This window comes from Prionailurus viverrinus, chromosome F1 (genome assembly GCF_022837055.1).
Source record: "Prionailurus viverrinus isolate Anna chromosome F1, UM_Priviv_1.0, whole genome shotgun sequence".
Classification (NCBI taxonomy): Eukaryota; Metazoa; Chordata; class Mammalia; order Carnivora; family Felidae; genus Prionailurus; species Prionailurus viverrinus.
In genome coordinates, this window is record NC_062577.1 from 60,604,764 (window position 1) to 60,623,424 (window position 18,661).

General features: G+C 48.9%; 1 protein-coding gene across 2 annotated transcripts in view; it reads right to left on the bottom strand.

Annotated features, from left to right (window-relative positions):
• The window catches only part of CF1H1orf226 (chromosome F1 C1orf226 homolog), a 286,062-nt gene that overhangs the window by 70,393 nt on the left and 197,008 nt on the right, over window positions 1-18,661 (bottom strand). Inside the window, exons 3-4 of one of the 2 annotated variants that reach the window (XM_047840210.1) lie at window positions 15,412-15,504; window positions 3,842-3,900 (exon numbers count right to left, since the gene is read on the bottom strand). In XM_047840210.1, coding sequence (XP_047696166.1) covers window positions 3,842-3,900; window positions 15,412-15,504 — 152 coding nt within the window. Of the gene's footprint in view, window positions 1-3,841; window positions 3,916-15,411; window positions 15,505-18,661 lie in introns of both variants that reach the window. The other variant, XM_047840209.1, reaches the window with a different exon arrangement.

Genomic DNA, 18,661 nt, shown 5'->3' on the forward strand with positions numbered 1-18,661 from the left:
GGAAGCTATCCATGAGAGACCTACAACCAGAAAGTCTGCTGTAGGTGGTTTCTTTATGGCGGGGGGGAGGCGTTGCCCAACAGATCTGAGGGTTGTGACTTTAAGTCCTATGTTGGGCATGGACCCTACCTTAAAATTAAAAAAAATGTTTACACTTATTGGGATGAGCACTGGGTGTTATACACAGGAGATGAATCGCTGGAACCTACTCCTGAAATCATTATAGCACTATATGCTAACTAACTTGGATGTAAATTAAATAAATAAAATTAAAAGATTTAAAAAAAATTTTTAAATTATTATTATTTTAAGTGTATTTATTTATTTTGAGAGAGACAGAGACAGAGGATGGGGGAAGGGCAGAGAGAGAAAGAGATAGAGAAAAAACCCCAAGCACCCACAAAGCTTCAAGATCATGATCTGAGCCAAAACCAAGAGTTGGTCACTGAACCAACTGCACCACCCAGGCGCACCCCCAAAAAATATTGTTTAAAATTCACTGTAAGATTTAAGATTTCTTTGCTGTTTTCTACCCTCCCACCAAAAAGCATATATATATTTTTAAAGATTTCATTTTTAAGTAATCTCTATACCCAACACGGGGCTTGAACTCACAACTCCAAATTCAAGAGGCACAAAAAAGCATATTTCTTCTTAAAAGTGAATGAATGAAAAAGATGTGCTATACTAATACTAATTGAAAGTAATCTTTATAAAAAGAAGAATAGTTAGAAGATAAACTACCCGATTTGAAAAAATTATTTTAAGCCTATTAATTCTTTGAGAGAGAGAGAGAGAGAGAGAGAGAGAGAGAGAATCCCAAGTAGGCTCTATGCTGTCAGTACAGAGCCCGATGCAGGGTTCAAACTCATGAACCATAAGATCATGACCTGAGCTGAAATCAAGAGCTGGATGCCCACCCAACTGAGCCACCCAGGCACCTCCCCCCCCCCCCCCCCCCCCCCCCGCCCAGGAATTTTTATTAAGCTGCAAGACACTATGGTTCCGGCATCATGACAGACACCTGGATGGATGGAACAGAAGAAAGAGTTCTGAAATAAATTACACAGAGAGGGGTAATGGATTTTCAACAATGGTACTTCAGCTAAGAACAGTCTTTCCAACAAATGAGGTTGGAAGTGGACATCCGCGTACAGGAGGAAAAACAAAACCTTTGATATATCCCTCACATTAGATTAACAAATGAATCAAAGTAGATCACACACCTAAATGTAACGCTTAGAAGAAAGTCTTTGTGATCTTGAGTCAGTCAAAGGTTTCTTAGCTACGACACCAAAAATGCAATCCATGCATTAAAAAAATTTAAAAAATTGATAATTTGGACTTCATCAAAAGCAAACATCTGCTCTTCAAAAGACATTGTTAAGAGAAAAGACAAACCAGACTTGGAAAAAAAATATTTGCAAACCAGATACCTGATAAAGGATATGCATTCAAAATTTACCAAAAACTTTCAAAATTCAGTAAGAAAACAAAACACCACAATCAAAAAGGGGCTAAAGATTTCAACAGATGCTTAACAAAAGATACACCAAGGGCACAGAAGATGAAAAGACGTTCAACATCATTAGTCATTAGGAAATGCAAATGAAAACCACAGTGAGATACTAACACATACCTACTTGAAGGGCTGAACTTTAAGAAAAAAACTGACAATATCACATGTTGGCAAAGATGTGCAGGAAGTGGAAGTCTCAAACTCCACAAGCAGAACTGTTTCATTAAAAATACATAAATAAAAATAAATACACACCCCTACTGTATAATTAGTCATTCGACTCTTGGTGTATTCTCCCAAGAAACACGAAACTGTATGTCCATACAAATACTTGCAGTGAACACAGAAGCTTTCATTGTAATAGCCCCGAACTGGAAACCACCAACAGGTGAATGGCTAAGCACAGAGTTATACTCATATAGTGGAATCCCATTTGGTGCTAAAAAGGGATACGCTACTGATACATACAATGACAAGGAATGATTCCTTAAGGAAAGAAGCCAGGCCCCCCAAAAGGATACACTGTAGGACTCTGCACAAAATTCGAGAAAAAACAGACTCATCTAGAACAACAGAAGGGAGATCAGTAGTTGCCTGGGGATGTAGGGGGCAGGAGGGAGGGAGGTGGGGCAGGGAGGGGTGGGAAGATTATACGTGGGCACACAAGGAAACTTTTGGGGGCAACATATACCCCTCATCTTGACCAAGGTGATGGTTTTAGGTTTTAGAAGTGTACACGTAGGTCAAAACTTACCAAATTAATCACATTTAAGTATGCTCAATTTAAAGCTCAAAATAAAGCTGTTATAAAAAATAAATAAAATTGACAGCTTGTTTGGGCAAAGTCGTTAAAACTTTGGGCAAAGTCCCTTCAACCAAGCGAAGGCAAGATTCGAGTCCATGAGGAGCGTCCACGATGAGGTGCCTTTGTATGTGTATGTGCCACTGTGGGGGGTGGGGGGAACCCAAGAAACGAGAAATTCTTCCTTTTACAAAATGCAAATGGCAGGGAGGGGTTCATCCATTCACACCCTTCGAGCCCAGTCCTGATGCAATCTGTTTCTTTCCTTATCGCTCAAGTAGAAAGTGATTACTCCCCTCTGTGAATCACTCCAACACTTAAGTTAATTTTCAGATATCAGCTCAGTGCATTTCTCCAACCGCCCATCACACATTTATTAAATGACGCATCTAGGCCAGATTCACAGAGGCCTGGTGCTGGAAATACAAATGTGAGCTGGGCGTAGTTCTTTACCGGCAAAAGCCTCGTAGTTTACTGGCAAAAGACTTGGACAATAACACGCTGTAACACGTCCACAAACGTTTAAAAGTACAACAGGAACCTGGAGAAAGAAATTGGTGTTGTCAGACGCGTGGTCTTGTGCTGTAGTGACTGGTTCGGGACCCCATTTTCTTCTAGACCGACGCTCCCCAAGAACAAGGGACCGTGACTTACTCACTCGAATCATCCACTCAGTCACCCAGCACAGGACCTGACACGAGAGTTTTCACACTTGTGTATTTGTTTGAACGAATGGAAATTTCACTTCATAGGCATCCGCTCTTTGACTGGAAGGCAGGGCCACCATGTTGCCAACTTGTCGGTTGAGTCCCAACCTTTATCCATTTTGTCATCCAAAGCAAGTCATTTGAGGGGAGATGGAACACTGAAATCTAGGTTCCCCCAAATCCCAAAGGAAGGGCTCATACCCATTCTGTCAGTGAAGAAAACGAGGAGGTAGGGGTGGGGTGGGTGGGGCTCGGTCAGCGCAGTCTGGGGCACAAGAGTCACACGGTGAATCAAGGTCCCACCGAGGGTCTAAAGCAGGCCCTGGCGCTCCGTGTTGTGACCATCAGGTATTCCCCTGTCCAGAGAGCACACATCTGATCTCTAGAGGAATCCCACCAGTCTCACTGTGAAAGCAGTTTCTAGGGATTATACGTGGGACTTTCTGCTTTTCCAAAAGATCACAAACCCTTTATCTGCACTCAGTTTCTGAAGGGGCAGAGAGGTGGAACAGATATGCAATTATGAAGTTTCAGATAAGATAAAACTAGCACAAGACGGAAAAGTCTCAAACTACAACCAAAAGATTTGGCCTAAACCCCAGGCCGAAATCCTTCACCGTTTCCAGACGGCGCAATTGAGCCCGAGAAGAATTTTCCACTCAATCTTCAAGACGAGGTCGATTTGCTTCTTGTACTTACGTGTCTAGAAACCACAGGTCTCAGAAGAGACATGCGGTAGAAATTTATTTGGACTTGTCTGGACCCACCAGCCTGACAGCTCCAAGGGACAACAGGTAGGGATGGGGCTCTTACCTGTAGATGGGGTCCTGCATCACCAGCATCTTGCTTTCATCCCACGTCCACTCCTTTTTCTGCAATAAAAGAAGCTGTAAATGAATAAGTTAGGCTTGTCCTCCGCTACAGAACCAGGGCAGACATTGAGCTACTGATGCCTATGCAAACGCATGCACTTGCTCCTGGCCTGACTTCTTCTAAGAGGCCTGGCGCCCAGGGCTCCAGAGGCCAAACGGAAAACATCGTGTCTGGTCTGAGCGGTTTCCTTCAAACACTTTAAGGAGACTGTCCCTCTGGGGCACAGGAGGCAGGTGGGAGCCAAGGCCACCCCAGGGGGCCGCAAGCAGACTCTAAATCAAAATTTCATGGAGAAATCGCCAAGGGGAAAAAAAGGATGATATATCACTCCAGAGGAGTGGGAGAAGCAGGAGGAACAAAAGGGAGAAAGAGGGGCACCCGGGGGCTCAGACGGTTAAGCGTCTGACTCTTGGTTTGGGCTCAGCTCATAATCTCATGGGACGTGACTTTGAGCCCTGCGTCTGGCTCTGCACTGGCAGCGTGGAGCCTACTTAGGATTCTCTCTCTCTCTCTCTCTCTCTCTCTCTCTCTCTCTCTCTCTCTCTCTCTCCCTCCCTCCCTCCCTCCCTCCCCTGCTCACTCACTCACTCTCTCAAAATAAATATTTTTTTAAAAAGGGAGAAGGGGCAGAGCTGTGAATGGTGCTGTCAAAAGCAAAGGAAGTGTAATTCTCACCCTCCCTTCCTCAAAGGGGACAAAGCTGGATACAGGCCTGGAGAGTTAACTAGCGCATCTGTAGTCACCCAAGAGGACCTTCGTGCTGGCTGGGAACCTAACTCACGGTGAACACAAAGGACACCCCTGAGCAGCTGGGGACGAGGACAGGATGGGGGCGGGGGCTAGGGCAGAGGACTCAGGGGCGGTTCCAGAGGCCCCAGATGCTTGATGAGGGGAGGAGCACCCCCACCTCCCAGGTCCCCAGGTGCAGGGACAGGGGCTCCTGCTGCACCTTCACTGGCCTCTGCCGCAGGGGCGGTGCTGCCCAGGACAACCTGGGAGTCTCACAGTCCTCTCTCCGTCGATGGGGATCAAGCAGAGTGAAAGGCAAGCAAGTGTACGTTGGATTAATCACCGTGGAACGAACACCGTCAGCTCTGGGGGTTTGTCAGAGAGCACAGGGCAGTGGCTCTCAAAGCGCTGGGGGTGTGAAGACAGAGGCCTCCCCCGGGGCCGGGGGCACTATATTCAGGCCCCTTCGGCCTGACGCATTTCTCCAGCGTGAACACTCAAACACAACCCCGTATGCACCTGGCAGGTGTATGTACGTGCACGCGCGCGCGCACACACACACACACACACACACACACACACACACGCCATTTCACCCCCAAACTCTTACTCAATACCAATCCAACCCACAGAGGTGGCTTTTCGACGGGCTTACAAGCATTAGGTATCAAACGCTGTTTTACAGACAAGGAAACTCAGCTTCAAGAATTAACCGTTTTGGGGGGACACCCGGATGGCTCAACCGGTTAAATCTCTAAGCGTTGATTTGGGCTCAGGTCCTGATCTCGCGGTTCATGGGTTCAAGCCCCGCATCGGGCTTTGTGCCGACAGTGCAGAGCCCGCTTGGGAGTCCCTCTCCCTCCCTCTCTCTGCTCCTCTCCAACTCTCTCCCTCAAAAATAAATAAATAAACTTTAAAAAAGGCAAAAAAAGAATTAACTATTTCTTTTCAAAAGTTACCTTCCTGTAACTGCTACTTGTTACCCTGCAAGATTTTAATACAGGAATGGCCCATTTGGAGCAAATCCAGAAAGAAGGAGAGTACATCTTTTTCCAAATAGGAACTCTCTAGATGCGTACAAACACAGCCAATGCAGACTCTCTTCTTTAAACTAAATCACCCCAGGCTCTGTCAACATTCCTCAGCAGACAAGTCTTCTGGATTTCTCACTACCCTAGCTGACCTTCTTTGCACCCCTCTTAAAAAAAAATTTTTTTTTAATGTTTATTCTTGAGAGAGAGACACAGAGGGCGAGCCAGGGAGGGGCAGAGAGAGAGGGAGACACAGAATCCGAAGCGGGCTCCGGGCTCCAAGCTGCCAGCACAGAGCCCGACGCGGGCCTCGAACTCACAAAATGTGAGATCACGACCTGAGTCCAAGTGGGACGCTAAACCAACTGAGCCATCCAGGTGCCCCCTTCGTACCCACTGTATTTGCCAATGCCCCCCTCAACACCTGCTACTCTGGCTTGAATCCCTTCCTGATTTACATGTGGTCTAATCTGCAGACACACATTCCTATCTCTGTTCTGGCTGTGATACTGCTCTTAACCCAGCAAGGATCGGTTGATAGTATTTTTAGCCGCCTCCTACCCTTCCTGGCACATGTCAGGCCAGTTTCCAACGGACACACTGAGAGTTCTCAGAGGCAAAGTAACTCACAATTTGGATGCCTGTATTTACTTATTTATTTATTTATTTATTTATTCATTCATTCATTCATTCATTTATGAGAGAATGAGAGAGAGTGCGCGTGGGCAAGCACAAGTAGGGGTGGGGCAGAGAGAGAGGGAGACACAGAATCTGAAGCAGCCTCCAGGCTCCAAGCTGTCAGCACAGAGCCCGACTCAGGGCTCAAACTCACAAGCCGTGAGATCATGACCTGAGCTGAAGGCAGAAGCTCAACCGACTGAGTCCCCTGGGCGCCCCCTGGATGCCTATTTTATTTTATTTTATTTATTTATTTATTTTTTTATTTTTGGGACAGAGAGAGACAGAGCATGAACAGGGGAGGGGCAGAGAGAGAGGGAGACACAGAATCTGAAACAGGTTCCAGGCTCCGAGCCATCAGCCCAGAGCCCGACGCGGGGCTCGAACTCACGGACCGCGAGATCGTGACCTGGCTGAAGTCGGACGCTTAACCGACTGTGCCACCCAGGCGCCCCTGGATGCCTATTTTAAACACACACTATAAACGTTCACCACAGGAATTCTTTACACAGCAAAATATAAGGTTTCAAATACGGCTTGAGGTGGGGGCAAAAGCATAATAGAAATATTAAGTAATCAAATATTAAGTTAAGCCACATCTATATTTAGGACCACATGTCCTGCCGGAGGTTAATTTAATTCATGTCTGGAAAGCACCACCTCTCTGCTGCTAAGCCTGTTTATTTACATCTGATTTCGGGAGTTGCAGGTTTTAGTTCTAACATTTCCATTCGGTTCTGCTTTCTTCCACGTCTTTGCTGAGACTTTCCACTTCGTCTGTGTCAAGAGCGTAACTGCTCATGGAAGTATTTTGACGACGGCTGCCTTAACGTCTCTGTCAGATCATCTAACATCTGTCCTCTCGGTATTGGCATCTCTTGACTATCTTTTGTTCATTCAAGTTGAGATTTTCCTCGTTTCTGGTGTGGCAAGTGATTTTCAATGGAAACCTGGACATTTCAGAGAACACTTTTTTTTTAAGTTTATTTGGGGGAGGGCAGAGAGAGTGGTAGTTTTACTGTCTTCAGAAACTCACGTGCCTCTCGCTTCCATCTGAAAGCTTTTTTTTTTTTTTAATGCTTAGAAATAAGGTCTTGGGAGTCTTGGTAGCTACATGTGGGAATTTTCAGTTTGGTTTACCCACTGGCTGTAGTCTCCAAGATGCGCCAGAAAAGGAAGACATTTCGAGTCCAGATGGGAGTGGAGAGGAGAGAGGAGAAAGGAGAAGAGTGGAGGAAGGGAGAGGGGTGCGTCCCTGAGGCTGTCAACACCTCTCGAGGCAGGGTTTGCCACCATCAGCCCAGGAGGACCAGCAGGACGGAACGAGCTGGTCTTCAGCCTCCTTCAGCCTGAGGCCCAGGCTCAGGCGGGCCTCACTGGCACCATTCAGAGTCCAAGCAGGTACGGCAGGGAGGCCCATAAGCGAGGCCCAGGGAGGCAAAGATCAGCCCCCTCACCAGCTCCATAAATATAAAGGGATGGGGGAGAGGGGGAATGTTAGTGGAGAGGGAGCACCCTAGGGGCAGCTGTCTGGCCGTCTGCCAGCCCCCCACCCTGTACCTGCACACACGTAACTCCTTTCTCTTGCTTGTTGTCCCCTCTGCACCTGCCAAGGACACTCACAGCACGGCCGAGACCTTCAGGAGGCCCTTGAACTAGGGTTCGCTAACCCATGTCTCTCTATGCCTTCCCTCTGCCATCAGTCTCCCCTCCCCCTTCTCTTCTTCTTATCAATTCCTTACTCCAAGGGAATTAAAAAGTCAACAGGATAGATCAACTTAACGTGAGGGAAAGCTCTGCGTCATATTATTGGCTAGTCAGAATATTCTGGAGTTAAGAAGTTGTCGTTGCAAGGATGTGCCCTACCGATCTTCCATTACAGGGAGTTTAACCAAGATCCCAGGGGTGGAATTCTGAAGCCCGTCCTCTTGCTTCTTTGAGGGGCCCTGCTTCCGGGATGCTCCCGGCCCATCAGGGGTGCTCAGGGGTGCGGAGGGCAGGCCCGTTTCTGGGAGACACAGGAGTCCTCCCACATGGGACTTTGCCTTCACAGTCTCCTGACAGTCTTGCCAAACCTTCCTCAGAGCACACCGCCATCTACGAGACTTTCATCCACCCTTCCTTCCTTCCTTGCTCTCTCCTCCCCTTGGAATCAGACCCACTCAGAAATGGGATAGCTACCAGCCTCTCCCAGGGCCTCCCCCATTTTCTCTCACAGGAATTCAATCCTGTCTTGGCATGTGCTTTTTGGAGGACCTAGAATAACACAAAGTGAGAAAAATACAGGAAAGTCATTTTATAACTGCTTCATTTTCTATCCTCGCAAGAAATTCTCCAGTTGATATGGGAGAGAAGTCTTCCTTTCATTTAACGATGTTTATATAATGCTTCCTTTGCGTTATCAAAATTGATCTCAACCTTAAAAGATAAACACTAAGCCTCGGAGATGGTAACTTACTTCCATCTGAGTTCACCTAGTCCAGTGGTAATTGAACCCAACTCGTATACCCTCCACGACCCATGTTCTCCTTGCTACTCCAAGCGATGGAATCAAAGAACGTCCCTCTCCGTCGCCTACAAATGGTAAAGGGCTTACAGGGTATGTTCCTATAAGACCGCTGAATGGGGTAAGCACGTCCTGTATCTAGTGGGTGCAAATGGCCAGTCCTCTACGGAAAGTTACAGCCATTTTGACGTTCCAAAATCTCCCGGCAAGGAATATTACCTGGGAACTAGGTCAGACGTAGGTCTGCCTTGAAGGGCCAAAACCACAAAAGAGAGTTAGGGATAATCATCATAGCTGTTCTGTCTCCCTTTGGAGCCCAGAAATGCATACGGCATCTCTGAAGCTCTTCCCCAAAAGTGGAGGAAGGATTTGTATCGAGATTTATTTCCTACCCTTACTGGAAATTACCAGTAGGCACATTGCAACGTCTGTAAGCTTGACCATTATTCATGTTCCTGGCAGCGATGGGGATTTCTCAAAAAACAAAAACAAAAACAAAACAAAAAAATCAAAGAGCCCAAAGCATAACCTTGCAAAAGTCTCATTAACTCAGCTTGACAAGTTCTCCATGCTTCCAGAGGGAACAGGATTAGTCTGAAAATATAGCTATCACGCATCTTCTGGCATAACCTATGGATACTGGATATAGAAAACACATTTCAAAACTGAAGTGCTTGCTAGTAAATTCTCACACAATGTACGCAATTCCTAATGTGCATGTTTTAAAGTTAGCAGAAAATAAAGAAGGCCTGGAAACATAACGGGGTAGAAAGAAGACCAGACCGAGTTTAGTCCTGGCTCCATCAGTAACTATGTACCCTAGTTATCTCTGGGTAACCCTAGGACAGTCACTGTGCCTCTCTTGTTGATTTGCTTACTCATCAACCAGGGGATCAGATCAGATCATTTCTGAAGTTCTTTCTCCTAAATCCTGCTTCTATAATTCTAAGCGCCTCCTTTTCTCACTCAATTAGATTTGAGTTCTGTGTTTCCATGATAGCGAATGCTTCTCTTCGGACAGGGAACCAGTTTTCCTGCAATGTGATAGGCCAGTTGACAGAGTACAGGCTAGCAGTTAAAGACCCTGGATTAATTAGTGATGCGTTTTCTATGGAGTGGCTTTTCTCCAAGCAGCCTGAAGAGGTAAGTGCACACACGGGAACATGATACTGGGAACAATCTACTTATCTGAGCAAGACAGACCTGGTTCAAATCTTGACTTCACCTCTGATGGGATGTGAGGTCTTGGGTAAGTTGCTACACCTTCTTTCACAAAGAACGGTACGTACCTCAGAGGACGATGGTGACCATTTCCTAAGTAATACAGTGCGCCAAACAGCCCTGGCAAATGGCAGGTGCTCAGTATCAGTGTTAGCCATTACTGTTAGCTCGTCTCATTACCATCTTAGAGTGTCATTACTTTCACGAATTTGCTCCCTCTCATCTGCTACCTTCCCAAACAGATGAAACGGGATTAGAGAGAAGACAGGGTCCCTGCCCCTAAAGGCTCACAGCCCATGGGGGAAAGATATAAATCACCATCATGCAATTGTGTAGGAGCTATAGACCTACGTGTACAGATAGTGCCATTAAAAATAATTTTGCTGGAAAGGGTCTGTGTCTAGTACCCTTACAGATCCTATTCAGTTCCTTGAATATGGTAGACATACAATGAACATTTGTTAATGAGAACGATGGAGCCTTTCTAGAATGTTGCCTTAGGAGATCCCAACTAAGTCATTGGTTTAGAAGAGAAACCACATGAAACTGAGGCCCTTCAGGTCCTTTTGTAGAAAAATCCATTGGACGAAGTTCAAGACTAATCCTTCTTATTGAGAAGTCCACTCCCTAGCAAAGAGTGCTATAGTGTGATTCCGGGATTGTAATGAATAATCATTATTATATACACAGCAAAACTAATTACTTGGGTTTGGCTGGGAGTTGAGGAAAATGTACTGATTGGAAGATGACAAAGCCACTTAATAGTGGGGTTCACACCACAAATATAAACCAAGAGTCACAGCAATTTGAGATTCATTATCTGCCGGCATCGGTTCAAGACGGCAGCCTTTTTTAGACACTTACGAATATAACCAAAAAGATACATATTTTTTTTATGTCTCAGGGAGAGATAATCACAAAATATTTGGCTACCGCCTACACTAGAATCAAGCACCACAGACCAGAGTCACTGAGCAAGTCCGACTCATAATACCACCGACGTTAGTGACTTCCACGGAGGCCTTTCTGAGCTTGGGGAAGGCTCTTGTCTCTGTTTCTTCAAACGGGCAAATTGAGAGGAGGAGGAAGAGGGAGGGGAAGGTGATGGCCCAAAGTAACAAACGAGACGTCATTTGATCCAACTGCTAAGTGTTTAGCTCCTCCTGATTTGAGGATATCACCACACACAAATCCTGTTCCCTCATCCAGCAAGCCGACAGCCATAATAACTGAAAACACACCACATGCACCAGGCCCCCAAGTAAGTGCTGAGCTTACAACAGTGGCCCCTGCCCTTGGAAAGTTCCTGGGAGAACAGAGAATCCCTGTAAACACACTTCTCTCCCCACCGCCCCCCCGCCAGGATGCATTGCACTCTTCCCCAGGCCCAGACAGGCGGTGGGGTGGGGAAGGGCGGCTGCCTTGGGAAGTGTTTGACCTCAGAGGATCAGGAAGCAACAACACGTAAGCCCGCTTGGCCTCTAGGGTCTACTTCATCCACAGCTCAGTAGGCTTCAAGGACCTAAGTACAGGTGACCCCCTCAGACATACGGGAGCGGCCAACAGCACGGTTCCAGAGCTGGTGCAGAATATTCCAGCTGGCGAAGTGAAAGTGGTCACCTAATCGGACTCTTGAGAGTTGAAGCTCAAGAAGGCAAAACAACCTGCCCACGGCCATGCAGCGAGGGAGGGAAGAGCCAGGGCTCGGAGCCAGGTCTTCCTTCCTCAGCCAAGGGCTCCTTCCGGCACGCACACGAACCCACGGAAGGTCAGCGTGTTTGCGGGAAGCGGGGACTATTCGACATTTGGACGGACCGCTGCAGCCCAGACACGGACTCATCAGTGGAGCACGTCAGGCTGTCCCGACGCGGGTGCCCACGGCTGAACATTGGCCGTGACTTTTTCTGCACATTCGGCTACCTGGCAAGAGCTCTCGTTCTTAACCCGATGAGGACGGCCATCACCCAAACCTGCAGACCGTCCCATGTCCGGGGAGGCAGGTGTGGCAGGTCTCTACCCAGTCCCTCTCCATTCTAGACACAGACAGGCACACAGACATCAGGGCGGTATCCACACACTCGGATCGTAGAGGACAGTCCCGGGGGAACAAGACGCCGCAAAGGCTGATGGCTGTTAGCGTGCACACAGTCTGTCCGAGGCAGCACACGCAGTCACGGTGCTTACAGGCAGCATCTGACTCACAACCACCGCCTGGAACAGACACCAGGCAGGGGCAGAGGAAACAGGTCGGGAGGCTTCCCTTCCTTCCCAAGCCTGGCATCAGAAGAATCGGATCGAGGGAAGGCCTGTTAGATCACCTCTTCCCTAGGCCAGCTGCAGGGGGGACCTGCACTAGCAATTACCAGGGATGGAGTTCCAAAATGAGTCGCAAGGCCCCACGGGCTCCCCAGGGGAGACGCTTCCCCCGCTCAGCTTGCATCACCCAGTGGAAGGGGGCCGGCGTCTCTGCCAGGTGACGTTCCGCACACAGGTGTCCTTACGTGTGGCGTGATCTCGGGCCAAATACCTAAGGCTCTTTGACATCATTTTTTCCCCAGGTAGAGTGGAATGATGCTGCATGTGGTACAAGACACGGGAGGGGCACAGCGAGATGGCAGTAAGACCGTCCCCGAAGGGCAAAACCGCAAAGTGCCATCATAATGGATCAAATCAGAGGTATGCGAAGTTACCCGAAAGGGACAGACAGAAGAGGCCCCAGGACAGCAGACCTTGAAACAGAACCTAACGGAAAGTAAAGGTGATGTCAGCCAGAAGTGTGCATGCATGGCGGGGGGTCGGGGGGGGGGGGGTGGTGCCAGGAAGGTACCAAAGTCAGTGATGAGCCTGTGGAACAGACCCTCGGACAGCATGCGCCCGACAAGGCCCCTCCCAACATCCCGGGGACCTGGGTACCACGGAGCCAGAGACCAGGAAACGTTCCCGCCACACAGCGGACTCCCTCCGCGTCATGCTCGCCGGACCACCTCTGGCAATCTGCCTTCTCACATCACTTGCCCCCCATGGAGGAAAACCGAGATTTGCAGGCTCGTCGGGCTAACGTGAGTGTAGCTGGTCCGGGAAACCGCTGGACGTCTCAGAGCGAATAAAGGAAGGGGTGGGCTGGTCTACCCATCAGCCTCTTTTGACCTCTGTCAAGTACAAGTCAGCGTTCAGTCAGGCTCCTAACCTTGAAAAGTGAGGAGAGTCTCGGACTTGGAAAGGCCGACCGCCTGGCGCCCGGCCGGATGGCGGTTCGGGGAGGACACGGCGCGAGTGGCTGCCTTCCCCAGGCGACCGGGTGCCGTGGATAGTGATCACGTGTCCACGAGACCTTCCCAGCGGGCCTGACGAAGGGATGGATGGAACGGGCGGGAAGGCATCTTGTGATGTGGAAAGTGCCCTCACATTACAACCGTCGCCTCATCAGGTAGGACCTGAGGGCGCTGAGCCACAGGTTCCTGCCCCCCCCCAACACCCCCCCTCCCCCCCCCCCCCCCCCCACGAAGGGCCGAGCAAAGCTCTAGGACACTCGTGACAAAAGCCAAGCTGGGACTCAGCCCGGCTTCCTGAATCATGAGCTCAGGTGGCACCGACCCACGTTTTTTCCTGAGGGTATCTCTCGCTTTTAAATCCACATGGTTGTCATCCGTGATTTATTTAACTGGGGCCCAGGGACACCACCACCTGATGGGCCTCAGCTTGCTTCAGCCACTCTCCTGCTCAGGGACTCCTAAGAGGACGATATTCTCAAGGCCGTCCCACGGTTAACCACAGTGCACATGTATGTGTGGTGGGGGAAGGGCGGAAAAGAGACCCTTGGAATAAGAACAAGACGAGGACTGTGGCCCCGCTGTGGGGGTTTATAAGGTCAAAAACACCTAAGACGCCATTACAAATTCTCTACCACTTGTGAATTTTTAAGGTGTTCTTTACAAACAGTATCATGTGCTATTTTTTCCTATATACTTCCAACCTCATAGCCATAACACTTTCTTGAACCACCCTTAAAGATATTTAGGGAGCATAAGACAGCAAGTTTTAGTACATGGGAGACCTTTGTAAACTCCAGCTGTCCAGAGAAAAAATGGGCTACCTAAGGAAGCAGTCAAGTCCCCACCACTGTGTGGCATCTGGTCACATGCTGGGTAATGTCTTTGGTCGAGGACACAGAGCAGATTTAAATCCTTGGATTGCCAACACCCTTCCACACCCCTCTCAACCACTCGATTCTCCGAGCTTACGTCACCTACAACCAGGCCCTTGTCTTTACTTCCATATCCCCCAGACTCAAAGCCTGCCTTGATTCCCATTCGAATTAACAGCATCTTAGGTTTGGAACGAAAGGCAGCTTGAGAGCTCAGGTCATGATCTCACAGCTCGTGAGTTCAAGGCCCGCGTCGGGCTCTGTGCTGACAGCTCAGAGCCTGGAGCCTGCTTCCGATTCTGTGTCTCCCTCTCTCTCTCTGCCTTTAACCCACTTGCATTCTGTCTCTGTCTCTCTCAAAAATAAACAAACATTAAAAAAACATATACATATAAAACAAAGCTATCATAAATTTAAAAAGTATCAGCAGAGCTCAGAAACAAAGAAACAAGAAGATTCCTCCTCTATCCTCAATCAACCAAGCCCCTTTCCGTTTCTTTCTGGAAACATACACTCTACCCTCTGCCAATATGGACACCTAGCTCTTCCCAGGGGTAACATCTTTCTCCCACGGCACGTACAACTAACACAAAAACAGCCACGTGTTGAGGCAACATACACCCACTTGCTTGTCTCAGCCCAGCTCAGAGGAATGCCCTCCGAACGGCTCAGTCCCTCCTCCCTTTCCTCCCGCCTTGGAGACCCTTGGCCCAGCCTCCCGCACACTGAACAGCCGCGGCGGACGGGTCTCGAAGGACTGTTCAAACAGATGGGCTGTAACAGCAGCAACAGAACACACAATGGGGCTGGACGTCACCTCACGTGGGACTGAGGGTCATTCCTGGGACAGAAGGCGACAGCTGCTAATGGAGCTTCCTCATCTGCTCCCGCCAAACCCTCTTACCCGTCATCACTTGAATTTAAAGTATCTCCTGAGATCAAGACTGCAAGGTACAGTAACAAAAGACAAGGGTGACAGGAGGTGGGCCCTGTCACCCAAGGGACACAGGACTCACGGAGCCAATCGGCTGCCCGGGCCATGGGCCTCAGCCTCACTTCTCTCGACACCATGGCTGGTCCAGGCAGACCGCTCCCCAGATGAGGAAGGATTCTGTCCAGAGAGCAGCCTAGAAGGAAAAGGCGCCCCACGCCTACATTCCCTGCTCCCGTCCTTCCTGCTTTCTGGTTCAGAGTCACTTACCTTTTTCTTCTTCTTCAGAATCACTTTCACGCCATCCACTGAAACCATAATGCTCACCTTCTTCTTCTTGATGTTTTTGGCTTTAAACTCGTACTGCAAGAGAGGAGACAAAGAAGCACGATCCGGTTAGCTCAGGGTATCTGACTCCGGCTAGCCCGTGACCCAGAAAAGAGGGCCACAGATGGGCACAGGGAGACCCGGAGCTTCTTGGGGGCGTAAAAGCAGGTGGGGGAGGGGGGTCTCGGTGTCGGGGCCCAGCCATCAGCAACAACCGAGGGATGGAGGTAATCCATCCTGACGAGATGAAGACAGAGCCCGCTTTCAAAATCTCATCAGAAACCAGAACCTTCCCTCAAAACCCCATTCTGATGTTTCATGACGTTCACTGCCAGGTTTCGCCTGCATCCACCCAAACTCTGGAAACTTGATTCCATCTCCGGTGAAGATGAAGAAGAATTGGCACCTGTCTTCAAATCGGGATTTTTTACATACTAAAAATGCGGAATTCCAAGTTGTTCTAAGTTCAAGTCCCAAATTCCTTTATCTGTAGGTCAGTTTCCAAGTCTACCTATAGCCTTATCGGCCTGAAATAGTCTAGAGCATTCCCCTATGGCTGCTTCAACCACAGCCCCACACCACTGAGGGACGCTGGCCTCACCCTCAACCCCAGACATTTTTCTGTTACATTTGCCCATTCTTCGCCATTTCTTCTGCTTCTGCAGGCATTTGTAATGGCTGGTACAATTCTGTTTTCCTCACTGAACTTCATTCTGAGCACTTATCCGATTTATTAATACCATTTTCATTTGCTCCCTATCTTGGTAGCACCAACTGGCAAATTCACCTGCCAAGCAAATGAAACATCTGGGCTACAGGTTAATAATAACACGAGACCCAAGGCCAAGACCTGTATTCCAACCCACAGCCCCTCTCCTCTGGGACTTCTTATACTCAACACCCTCCCCTATCGTGCCACCAGCCAAGCTCGGTGAGGCATTCGGCTACCCGCCTGCACATCTAGAGCCTAATTAATTCTAATTAGTGTGGGGATAGAAATTAACCTAACCCATCCTAACATGATGAAAACATAACCTACTTTGAAAATCTCATCCGAAATCCGGAACCTGGGCCGTCTGGGTGGCTCGATCTGTTAAGCATCCAACTCAGGTCATTATCTCACAGTTCGTGAGTTTGAGCCCCGCATCGAGCTCTGCACTGACAATGTGGAGCATGCTTGGTGTTCTCTCTCTGTCTCTCTCTCTCAAAATGAATCAAAAAACTTAAAAAAAAGAAAACAGAAAAAGAAATCCAGAACCTTCCACTCCATTAGCGATGCCTTTAAATACTCTGATTTTAGGGGTGCCTGGATGGCTCAGTCAAACATCTGACTTCGGCTCAGGTCATGATTTCATGGTCCGTGGGTTCGAGCCCTGCATTGGGCTCTGTGCCGACAGCTTGTAATCTGTCTCCCTCTCTCTCTCCAAAATAAATAAACATTAAAAAAATTTTTTTTACATGCTCTGATTTTAAGGACTCCACTTAGAGCTTCCAACCCTGTGTGCATCCCGTCCCTTCCACTGACATCTGAGCTGACCTCACTCTGTTGCAGTTAGTGCTGATGCCCTCTGGCTGTCTACTTCTTATAGACAGGGACACGACCTAACCGAAACACGATATTTTTCTTTACGTTGTCAGCAAAGGTTCTGGCTTATGGCTGATCTGAGTTTCCAGGTGACAGCAACATACATCACCCCCCACTCAGGAGGTCACTCTTCCTACCCTGTCGACAGCTGTCCTTTTTACCAAGGGGGCTCGAAAGAGAAAGCAAACCAGATCAGCGGACGCACAGGAGACAGCAAACATCAGGCTCAGACTCTGCTTCCGAGCAAGCATGTCCGATGGCAGGGAGAAGCGTGTTAAACCGGCGTGTGGCTCAGGACAGGACCTCAGCCACACGACCCGCCCGCTCCGGGGCAGCGGCTGCAAGCTGGCGAAGGCTGGAGCGTGTCTGGCATGCGCCTCGGGGCCTGGCTGCGACGCGCAGTGGGTCCCCCGACTGCGTTCTGCTCAGGGGCCGTGCTCAGCAGGGGGCAGGAACCACCCGGGTGGGAGAGCCAGCATGGGTGTGGGCAGGTCAGCCGGCTTTGGCCCTGTGCCTCCCGGGTGAAGTGAAGCAGCTTCGTTTCCCGACCACACCTGCATTTACCTCCACTCCCCTGGGCTTCCAGTAAACACAGCCTCCCACTGTGCCTCCCATGGGACCAGGTCGTTAGGTCAGGGCTGTTCCTCCAGTCAAAGGTGTGCAGAGGGGTGTGTTTCAAAGAACTCAGGTGGGGGGTAAGAGCCAAAGAGTCCCAGAAGCACCAGACGTGGACGAACCCTGCCCCATATCGGTCAATCCCGTCTTTGGTTTCACCGTCTTTGGTTTCTTCCAAGAGATTACTCACAAGCTCCACACGCTTTCTAATTCTGCTTTTCGGCCATAATATCAAACCAGGAAATATTAAGTGTCCACGTCTGCAAGGCACCACGTCACTCTCCCAGACCTAGTTTTATTAAAAAATTTTTGTTTACTGTTTATTTTTGAGAGAGAGAGAGAGAGAGAGAAACAGAGAGCAAGCAGGGGAGGGGCAGAGAGAGAGAGAGGGAGACACAGAATCTGAAGCAGGCTCCAGGCTCCGAGCTATCAGCACAGAGCCCGACGTGGGGCCCGAACCCATGAACCACAAGATCATGACCCGAGTCAAAGCTGGACACCCAACCGACTGGGCCACCCAGGCACTGTAACATTTATTTAAATTTGTTTTCAGTGTTTGTTTATTTTTGAGAGAGCATGAGCAGGGGAGGGGCAGAGAGAGAGGGGGAGACACAGAATCCAAAGTAGGCTCCAGGCTCCAAGCTGTCAGCACCAAAGCCCGACGTGGGGCTCGAACTCACAAACCATGGGATCATGACCTGAGCCGAAGTCGGTTGCTTAACCGACTGAGCCACCCAGGTGCCCCTCCCAGTCCTCATTTTAGAAAGCACGCTGCCTGCTGAACCACCTTAGCGGTCCTCTATTTCCAGAAGAATCTGGTAGCTGATCATGTCTTTCTTGTCCAGTTGGCCTCCCTATGGACTCCACGGTCTCTGGGAGGTTTTTATTTTTTTTTTTAATTTTTTTTTTTTTAACGTTTATTTATTTTTGGGACAGAAAGAGACAGAGCATGAATGGGGGAGGGGCAGAGAGAGAGGGAGACACAGAATCGGA